The sequence below is a fragment of the Erinaceus europaeus genome, chromosome 19 (assembly GCF_950295315.1).
Source record: "Erinaceus europaeus chromosome 19, mEriEur2.1, whole genome shotgun sequence".
NCBI lineage: Eukaryota > Metazoa > Chordata > Mammalia > Eulipotyphla > Erinaceidae > Erinaceus > Erinaceus europaeus.
In genome coordinates, this window is record NC_080180.1 from 24,673,521 (window position 1) to 24,684,552 (window position 11,032).

Sequence of the window (11,032 nt, forward strand, 5' to 3'; positions counted from 1 at the left end):
AAGTGGTGAAGCAAGTCTGCAGGTGTCTTTCTCTCCCCCTCTCTGTCTTTGTCTCCCCTCCTCTCTCAGTTTCTCTGTCCTATCCAACAACAACAACGTAAAAATAACAATAAGGATGACAACAACAAGGGCAGCAAAGGAATTATGTTAAGTGAGCTAAGTCAGAAAGATAAAGATGAGTATGTGATGATCTCACTCATCAACAGAAGTTGAGAAAGAAGAACAGAGAGGGAAACTCAAAGCGGGATTTGACTGAATTTGGAGTAGGGCACCACAGTAAAAACCCTGGGTTGAGGGTGAGCGTGGATGTTCAGCTTCATGGGGGCAGCGGGGGATGGAGGGGTGAGGTGGGACAGTCTTTTGGTGGTGGGAATGGTGTTTATGTACATTCCCATTAATTTATAGTCATATAAATCACTATTTAATTAATATGAGAGGGGAAAAATTGATTGAATGTCTCAAACTTTTTAGTGCACAGACCATAGGCTGAGTCTTTGATATGCTGACTCCTTGTGTATGGTTTTATATGAACTTAAACAGGTGAGCCACTGCCCACCATGCCCTCCAACAGTGGTTTCTAAACCAGACTGATCAGAAAACCAGCACATTCCCAGGCCTTATCCCTGGATATTTTTATTCAGTTGATTTGAGATCGGGACTCAGAAATCTTAAAATGTTTTATTTAAAATTTATTAAAATATTTTATTAATAAAAAAAAGGAGAAAGGACCAGAAATCTTTGGCACATGCAATGCCATGGTTTAAACCTGTGACCTCCTGCTTGTGAGTCTAATTCCTTACTCACTGTGCCACCTCCCACCCCTAGGTCATGGTCTGTACACAATATCTCTTTCTTTTTTTATTTAAAGATTTTATTTATTTATTGATTATAAACATAGGAGGAGAGAGAAAGAACCAGGCATCATACAGGTACATGTGCTACCGGGGATTGAACTCAGGACCTCATGCTTGAGAGTCCAATGCTTTATCCACTGCGCCACCTCCTGGACGACATAATAATATCTATTTCTTATGGCTGTGGTTAAGTATGTAAGGTCCCCAAAGTGCTCATTAGCAAGCTGCCCATAGGAGTTTGCTCTGTTAACCTCTCCCATTCAGATTCCTGATACCCCACAAACTGATGTCACTTGCAGTAAAACATAAACCCAGGAATCTGAAAATCTTCCCACTCTGCACCCCAATGGTAGGGAACCACTTTAAAAATAATCCTAATGTGAGAATTAATCTCTTGGAAGAAATACTTTCAATATACAAGATTAATGCCTTGACAATTCTTGAAACCAAGACCAAAAAAATATAATAATAAATTAAAAAAAATAAAGTTTGTGACTTGAGAATTTCTTCCAATAGTCCAAAACTTATAGACATCCAATCCCCTGTCGTTCTGCACCTGAGAAGCTGAAGTTTTTAATTTGAAGTCCGAGAAGACAGAAAGGAATGACATCTACAATTTGGGAAATGACCTTTCATCTCACTTTCCTTACAACCTGAAGTCACATCAGATTATACTACCAACATACATGATATGCAAAAGTAAGTTCAAAAGCAGGTGAGATTGAGGATCCTTAAAACATAGATGCTGTCTTCCAATTCTTCCCAGAAAATCCCAGACAACCAATAGAGGGAGGAGATGACCTTTCTCATCCAGAAGGCACTGGCTGGATCAGTGAAGCAGCAGCAAGTGAGAACCGACCTCTAGGAGGTGCAAAAATGCATGTGGCCCCATGTGTCTCTTCTAAATGCTAGGAAACTGTCCCTAGTGTGCTTAGTAAAATGGCAGGGGGAGGGCTGCCAAAGAAAAGAGATGGAACCTAGAACCAGGAGGTAAAAGAAACCAAACACTCAACAGCAGGTCCATCCAGTGGAGCGCTTGGCTTCCAGGTTGATGTAGCTCCCTTGGGTGGACAAAGATAAAGCATCTTCTTTGGAATTATTCATCATCTTTTCAATGAGGACTCTAGAAAACAAATCGACAAAATATGCCACATGAGAAGCTGGATGGAGGAAAGTGAGCAATTGCAGACATTGTTTGTCCTATCACCATCTGGTAACATGACAAGGTTAAGGTTTAAATAGCTCTGCCACCAGTCATCTCTGGAGAAAAGACAACATCCCTGATGGGCAGAAGCTGGCACTCCTATGGCTCACTCTGTTCTTGTACACTCAGAAACAAGTCAAAGGGCTTAAGGGACCACATGGGAATGTGGGTAATTCTGCATGTCTACCCTAAGAACAGCATGAGCTACCCACTCACCTCATGGCCTCATTAATGTTTTTGTTCTCCTTGACTGATGTTTCAGTCCAGCCTGTGAAGCCATTCTCTTTACTGAATCGGTCAACCTGTTCTCGGCTCACTGCCCAAGGGGAGAGGTCACACTGGCAAAGAGAATGAGAGAGGAGGTAACACCATGCACCTCCTGTGGTAAAGAACATTTTCCTGTGTGCTGAAATCTACTATAAACATTTATTCCAAAAAAAGTCTCAACATTCCTTGAAAGGGAATAGAGGTGAGAAGGAAGGTGGACATTCAGAATCAGACAGATATGGCTACCCTTTAACTCCAGAAAGGTTAGGGCAGACTTCTGGAGGCATGGCTATGGAGTAGCAGCTGCTGCATTTTGCTGTCCGGGATCAACTAGGAATAGCAAAGAGGATCACCTGAAAACGCAACAAGGTAAGATTAAGATCACTTCAGGAACTCATCAAACCACAAGTGAGCACAAACACATGTGGCTCACAGGCAGAAAGGGGCTTAAAGAGAGATTCCTGGGGCTAAAAGCCTATACATACTCAGGAGTGGCTGGTACCAGTCCAGCAGTTTGCCAGTTGACATATCACCTCCGGTCTGAGTTTTATCAACAAAAAGACTGCTGAAGTAAGGAGAAAGTCACCATAAAGCAACAATTTACAACTGTGAGTCTCCACTGATGTTCCCCTCAGAGGCTGGAACAGCAGCAGGGAAACCCTATACTAATATGGGGTGTGTGTAGGGGGGCAGGGCTCAGAGAACTGGCAGGTGATTCAGGAGAAAATCTATACTCCCGGTGGTCCTGAGGTATGACTATATAGTAGGAGCCTTTCCACATTGTTCTCCTAAAAATTAGGAAACACGAAAAAAAATTAGGAAACATGGTGAATAACTGCCTTCAGAAACTCACAGTTGTGGCCAGGTGGTGGTAAACCTGGTTAAGAGCACATGTTACAATGTGCAAGGACCTAGGTTCAAGCTCCTGGTCCCCACCTGCAGGGGGAAAGCTTTTCAAGCAGTGAAGCAGGGCTGTAGGTGTCTTTCTGTCTCTCTTCCTCTCTATCTCCCCTTCCCTCTTGATTTCTGAATGTCTTTATAAATAAAGATTTTTTTTTTTAAAGAAAGAAACACATAATGCCAAAGAGCACTGCTTGGCTCAGCTTTGGCTAGTAGTGGAGTGGGAGACTGGCCCAAAATTTTGGACCCTTAGGTGTGAGAGTCTCTTTGCATAACCACTGTACTATCAATCCTCCACCCTGTTTTAACTCTTGGTCACAAGTGAGTGATTAAGATAAAAAAAATCTACTTATAGTTAAAAAGCCCTCAGGCTCCCATAGCCTGCAGGGAAGATAAATAACATAACAGCATAAGAAAGTTTAACAGACACCGTGCTTCACCTCAGGGATAGAAATAACATTGAGTGGTCCAGGAGGTGGCGCAGTGGATAAAGCATCAGACTCTCAAGCATAAGGTCCTGATTTCAGTTCCTGGCAGCACATGTACCAGGGTGATGCCTGGTTCTTTCTCTCTCCTCCTATGTTTCTCATTAATAAATAAATAAAATCTTTAAAAAAAGAAATAACATTGAACTACAACAATAAAAACAACAAGGGCAACAAAAGAGAATAAATAAATAATTTTTTTAAAAAGAAATAACATTGAAACAATTATTAAGTTTGCAACTGCGTACTCTTAAGTACTTATTTAGACACATATCAATCCAGGCAAGTGTGATCAGTGGATTGAAAAGTAGTGAAGAAGGGACCTCATAACACACCAAATACAATGGTGAAACCAAGAAGAAACATTGGAGAAATGAACTAGGACAAAAGCCTATATAAAAGTCCCAAAAAGGTGGAAGCACATAAGAATGAGTACAATATCCAAAACCCCATCAATGCAATAATTCCAAAGCTTTGGAAAGTAATATCATTAGAAATGGGGAAACAACAAATGAGATTCTGAAAGAAAATTCTATTTCAAGGTAATTAGAGAGCTAAAAGCTGAAATAGCTGAGTTAAGAGCACAACTAGTTGAACAACACAGTATCTGAACAGGGTAGCAGAATAGTTGACTTACAGAAAAACAGCAGAGGGGAGAGAGAGCAGAATACCTAAGGCAGAAAACAGAATTAGCCAAGATCGAGGATGAATTAGAAATAACTAAGAAAAAAGTAAGAAAACTAAACAGAAAGAAGTTGGGGCATTTTCCTATAATGCCTACCTACCTTGTTGGCCAAAAGCAGGCAGGGCACAGGTTCTCCATTAGGCAGCGTGAGCTTACTGTCCAGGTCCTGCTTCCATCTCTGGCTGTTGCTAAAGGTAGTGGCATTGGTGACATCAAACATAATGACACAGGCAGAGGCATCTCGATAGTATAGTCGTGTCATAGAGGTGAAACGCTCCTGTCCTGAGAAGAGAGAGTTCTTTTAATTTTTTTGGCATCCAGGGTTATTGCTGGGGCTAAGTACTGGTACTATAAATGCACTGCTCCTGGCAGTCTTTTTTTTTTTTTGATAGAACAGAGAGAAACTGAGAGAAAAGGGGGGAGATAGGAGGGGAAGAGAAAGATAGAAAGATATATACCTGAAGACCTGCTTGGCCACTTGTGAAGCATCCCCACCTGTAGGTTGGAAGCTGGGTGTTTGACCCATCCTTGGATGGGTCCTTGAACTTAGTACTATGTATGTTTCACCAGGTACACCACCACCTAGCCTTCTTATTTTTATTTACTAATACCAGCTAGAGAATAAGAGAAAGAACCACTGGTATATGCTGGGGATTGAACTCAGACCTCATGCTTCCAAGTCCAGCACTTCTCACTGGATCTAAGAGGGTTTTTAAAAGGTGACCATGGAAACCAGGGTCAGAACCCTATTTGACAACTGCCCTTTGTTGTGTACAAGTGGACAGTCCACAGTCAGCACCAAGAGTGCCCAGCTCTAAATCCCTACTCTTCCTCAGAAAGCAATGATACTTGATTTAAAAATAAATCTTTGTTCTGTTATTTACTCTCCAAACTTTGGCCAAGTCAAGGTTTTAGTGCTTCAGGCTTCTTATTTTCAAAAGCTGCTGATTTGGGATCTGGGAGAGAGCTCCCCCAGTAGATAAACTTTAGCATGAGAGAGGACCCTGGTACTCTTTGCACTTTGGGAAGCTTCATGAGCAGTGGAGTCTCTTCTCTCTCTCGGTCTCTCTCTCTCTCCTTCCCTCCCTCTCTGGATCTATCTGAAATTAAAAAGAAAAACCAAAAACCAAAACAAACCCAAGAGATGGTGCATCAGATAAAGCATGAGATCCTCAGTTCAATCCCTGCTGGCACTGAGCCCCAATGATAAGCCTGGAAGAAAAAAAAGACTGGGGGACAGCATAATGATTATGCAAAATGACTTTCTTGCCTGAGGCCCCAAAGGTCCCTACCACTACCATAAGCCAGAGCTAAGCAGTGCTCTGGTTTTTCACTTTGTATCTCTCATTAAAATAAACATTAAAAAAAGGGGGAGGGTGAGTCGGGTGGTAGTGCAGCAGGTTATGCGCACGTGTCGTGAAGTGCAAGGACTAGTGTAAAGGTCCTGGTTTGAGCCCCCAGGCTCCCCATCTGCAGGGGAATTGCTTCACAGGCAGTGAAGCAGGTTCGAAGGAGTCTTTCTCTCTCCCTCTCTGTCTCCCCTCTTCTCTCTATTTCTCTCTGTCCTATGTAACAACAATGACATCAATAACAACAATAAACACTACAACAAAATAAAAAAACAAGGGCAACAAAAGGGAAATTATATATATATATATATTACCTGCCAGGGGTAGTGGAATCAAGCAGGTGCAAAGCCCTGGTATGCAAAAACTATGGGTTTTATCATATAGTTGTGAAGTAAGTTTAAAACTGCTTAGAAAAGCATTTGGGGGTGAATGGTAGACAGCATAACGGTTATGCAAACAGACTCTCATGCCTGAGGCTCCAAAGTCCCAGGTTCAATCCTCTACAGCACCATAAGCCAGAGCTGAGTAGTGCTCTGGAAAAAAAAATTGATACATAGTAAGGGTTGTTGTCCTTAAAAATTATTGAAAAATAACAAAGATTTATTGCTTTTTAAAAATTTTTTTATGAAAGTGTGACCAGAGCAGAGATTATAGTGGCTAATGGTAGTGGGATTGAACCTAAAACATCCAAGCCTCAGGCATGAAAACCTGGTGCACTGTGTCCCTTGTCCTTATTACTGTTGTCTGTGTTTCCTAGAGAATCATATTTCTCACCAAAGTTAGCTGAAATTCTGGAAAAAACATACCCATACTTCCTGTGGGGGCATCTATTAGTGCTGTGATGTCAGCCCTCCACCAGTGTACTCTATAACATATAAGGCAAAGCACCTATACATCATCTGTTGAACATGGCCTGGGAGGTAGCAATGGATAAAGCACTAAATTCTCAAGCATGAGGTTTTGAGTTCAAACCCCAGCACCACATGAGCCTCTGCTCCCCTACCACTGTAACTACATTAAGACAACAACAACAAAAACACATCTATTCAGCTCTCATCGCCTCAGAGCAGCTAGGTTCAGAAAACAAACAAACAAGCTTCCTTTTTTCTCTGAGAGCCTCTGGATTAAATCAGATTTCCCTCCCCTTGCCCATGTCCAGTCTCTTGGCTTACCTGCAATATCCCACAGTTGGAGCCGCACCATCTCTGAGTCAGACCACTGGAGAACCTTCAGTGCAAAATCCACTAGAGACACATGGATAATAGACTCAATAACAGTTATCTTTTAAAATTCTGCCATAAGGGCTGGGGAGACAGCATAATGATTATGCAAAAGATTCTCATGCCAGGCTCTGAAGTCAGGTTTAACCCTCAGTACCACCATAAACCAGAGCTGAGCAGTGCTCTGGTTTAATAGTAAAAATAAATGAAATGAAATGAAAGCTATCATAAACAGACCAGATGTATAGTTACTACCCCAGGTAGTACAACTCCACTCTCATCCATCTGTCTATCATCTATCTAATTTTAAGCCCTCACTGGGCTGAGATGAGCCCACATTCATATATAAATGTGTCACCTGGGAGTCGGGCTGTAGCGCAGCGGGTTAAGTGCAGGTGGCGCAAAGCACAAGGACTGGCATAAGGATCCCGGTTCGAACCCCGGCTCCCCACCTGCAGGGGAGTCGCTTCACAGGTGGTGAAGCAGGTCTGCAGGTGTCTATCTTTCTCTCCCTCTCTCTGTCTTTCCCTCCTCTCTCCATTTCTCTCTGTCCTATCCAACAACGACAACAATAATAACTACAACAATAAAACAACAAGGGCAACAAAAGGGAATAAATAAATAAAATAAATATTTAAAAAATTCAAATAATAAAATAAAATAAAATAAATGTGTCACCCAAAAGGGTCTCTGGCTTACTTTAGGGTCAAGCCTTTTTTTTTTTTGTCACCAGGGTTGGGGCTCTATGCCTGCATGACAACTCCATTGCTCCTCCTCCACCCCCCCTTTTTTTTTTTTGATAGAGCAGGTGGGCGAGAGACAGAGGGAAGGAGAGACACTTGAAGCACTGGTCCATTACTTGTGAAGTCCTGTCTCCCGCCCCACATACAGGTAGGGATGAGGGATATGAACCAGCTCTTTATGCGTGGTAATGTGTACACTCTATAGGATGTGTTACTAACTGCCCCCAAGCCAATTTTTAAGAAGATTTATTTATTTATGATAGTGATAAAGAGAGGGAGAAAGAATGAAAACGTCTCTCTGGCACATGAGATGCCAGGGCTTGAACTTGGGACCTCATGATTGAAAGTTTAACTTACCCACTCTGCCACCTCCCAGGTCACAAACCACTTTTTCTTTTTGTTTTTCTCATTCCTTCCTTCCTTCCTTCATTCTACTTACTGCCAAGACTGGGGACCAGCAGGTGGGAGTGATGAGGAAAATAACTACTTTAAGGTTAAAGAGTTTTAGGGAGATTTAGGGGGTTTTGCCAGGAAAGGGGTAATGGACTAAAGGGAGAAAGGAGGCAAACATGGTAACTTCTGCATCTTCCACATTCATTTTCACCCTAGCTTCCTAATCTGGTCACATTATGAGGAAAAATACAGCCTCAGTGAATTGGAGGATTCATTTTGGGCAAGAATGGAATCAAGTTGAAAAGGTCACCGAAGTCCCAGGAAGAAGACAGTGGATGATGTTAAGGACTGTGCTGAATCTACTGTCACTTCTCTCTTCTCTCCATGCTAAGGATAAAAACACTGGGTGGGGGTGGGTGGGAGAGAGATAGGAGAGAGCGAGAATGAGAATGAGAGCAGGGGGGGGCTAACTTCCAAGATTTGGAGATGGGTTCTTCCACATCTGTGACAGAAGTAAGAAATGATCACTAGGGCAAATTTAAAACAAGCAGCGGAAAACTTGAGGCTCTGAGATGCTAAATTCAATCCCTGGTACCACTATAAACCAGAGCCGAGAAAGGCTCTGGTAAAACAAACATACAAACACCGGAAAAAAAAAAAACAGCCAGACTAAATTATATTTTTAACTCAAAGAAATCTAGGTCAAGGGGCTAGGCAGTGGTGCGCCAGGTTAAGTGCACATAGTACTAAGCTCAAGGATCCATGCAAGTATCTGGGTTCAAGCCCTTGGCTCTCCACCTGCAGGGGGTATGCTTTACAAGTGGCAAAGCAGGTCTGCAGGTGTCTATTTTTCTCTCTCTTCTATTTCTTCCTCTCCTCTCAATTATTCTGTGTCCTAAAAAAAAAAAAAAAAGTGTTGGGAACTATGGATTCATAGTGCAGGTACCAAGCCCAGGGTTGAAAGAAAGAAAGAAAGAAAGAAAGAAAGAAAGAAAGGAAGGAAGGAAGAAAGGAAGGTGGTGTGCCTAGTTGAGCCCACATAGTAAAATGCACAAGGAACTGGAGGGGGAAAGCTTCACAAGTGGTGAAGCAGGAGTCTCTGACTCTCTACCTCTCTCTCTCCCCTTTCTTCTCAATTTCTGGATGTTTTTACTCAATAAATAAATAAATATAATAAAAATATTAAAAAGAAAGAAAGCTAGATAAATTGCTGAAAATTACCAGCAAGCAGGACACTTTTCATCCAAAGCCACGTAATAGGGAGGGATCCTCATACTTTTTAGGAGGACAGCAGGGTGAACAGGAAATAGTCTCTCAAACTTTAAGCCCTTAATTATCCTGAGTTTTCTGAAGTAGGTTTTTTTTTTTTAATTAAATATAAACAACCTTTGACTCAGCAACTCCATTTTGTATTTTTGCTGCCAGGACTTTAAGCCTGTATAATTCCACTGCTCCAAGGAAAGTCATTTATTTATTTATTTATTTCTCATCAGCTGTGAGAGATAGGGAGAGAGAGAAAGACAGAGAACACAAATGCAGGAGAGATAACACAACACTGCTCCCTCTCTAGTGAAACTTCCCCTTTGCATGATGTTCCCATGTGATAGCTGGCAGGTCAAACTATGGTCCCTGTGCATTCTACTGGGTGAGTTAGGTCCTGGTTCCCATGGAGTAAGACTGATTGAGACAGAGGAAGAGAAAAAGAATAAGAGACGAGAGCACCAAAGTGTCCTTCAATGTGGTGGAGGCTGGGCTTAGACCTGGATTGCACACATGGCAAAGCAGTGCACTATCCAAGTGAGTTATTTCACTGGCCCAATCTTTAGATAAAGACAGAGAAACAGAGAGAGAGAGAGAAAGAGAGACAGAAAGTGAAAGGGACCACAACACTGAAGCTTCCTTTTTTTTTTTATTATTATTATCTTTACTTATTGAATAGGGACAGCCAGAAATCAAGAAGGGTGGGGTCATAGGGAGAGAGACAGATACCTGTAACACTGATTCACCATTCACAAAGCTTCCCCCCTGCAGGTGGAAACCAGGGGCTCAAATTTATATGAATGTTAGTTCTTGTTTGTTTTTATTTTTTTCTTCCCTTTTAAAATCAGCAAGTTTAGGTGGGGATGTATGTTGGGGAGATAGCATAATGGTTATGCAAAATAACTCTCAAGCCTGAGGCTTGGAGGTTCCAGGTTCAATATCCCCTGCACCACCATAAACCAGAGCTCAGCTGCGCTCTTGTAAAACAAACTAACATCAGTAAGTTTAAGGGACATAAATAAAAGCCTATGTTCCCCTTCACTAATTCTTCTCAGCTAGCTACTTTCCAATTAATTATAATAATAAAAAGCATTTCTAAAAACAAAGAAAGACGGGGAATTAGGCGGTAGAGCAGCGGTTAAGCGCACGTGGCACAAAGCGCAAGGGCCGGCTTAAGGATCCCGGTTTGAGCCCCGGCTCCCCACCTGCAGGTGAAGCAGGTGAAGCAGGTCTGCAGGTGTCTGTCTTTCTCTCCCCTTCTCTGTCTTCCTCCTCTCTCCATTTCTCTCTGTCCTATCCAACAACGACGACATCAATGACAACAACAATAATAACTAGAACAATAAAAAGACAAGGGCAACAAAAAGGAATAAATAAAGATAAAAAACAACAAAGACAAAAACAACAACAAAAAAAACCCCTAGAGTCCAAAGGTCACAACGGGGGAAGGAAATGACTTAACTCTTGGTGTTCTCTTTCTCTCATCAGTTCAAATGAAAAAGGAAAAAAAGGGGGGAAGGGATGTGGGAGTGGAAACACAGATCATAGAAGTGGTAATTTCACATTCTTCGAAGAACTCCTGGATTGCTTTAAACAATTAAGGCATAAGAAAAACACAGCTAGGTCTCATGTTCAATCCCCAGTACCACTATAAACCAGAGCTGAACATAAA

General features: G+C 41.9%; 1 protein-coding gene across 2 annotated transcripts in view; it reads right to left on the reverse strand.

Moving 5' to 3' along the window:
- Positions 1 to 659: 659 nt before the first annotated feature.
- RAB29 (RAB29, member RAS oncogene family) overlaps positions 660 to 11,032 on the reverse strand; it is a 12,576-nt gene continuing 2,203 nt past the window's right edge. Inside the window, exons 2-5 of one of the 2 annotated variants that reach the window (XM_007523125.3) lie at positions 6,917 to 6,988; positions 4,496 to 4,677; positions 2,275 to 2,396; positions 660 to 1,977 (exon numbers count right to left, since the gene is read on the reverse strand). In XM_007523125.3, coding sequence (XP_007523187.1) covers positions 1,863 to 1,977; positions 2,275 to 2,396; positions 4,496 to 4,677; positions 6,917 to 6,988 — 491 coding nt within the window. In that variant the 3' untranslated portion in view covers positions 660 to 1,862. Of the gene's footprint in view, positions 1,978 to 2,274; positions 2,397 to 4,495; positions 4,678 to 5,532; positions 5,655 to 6,916; positions 6,989 to 11,032 lie in introns of those variants that run through there. The other variant, XM_060178729.1, reaches the window with a different exon arrangement.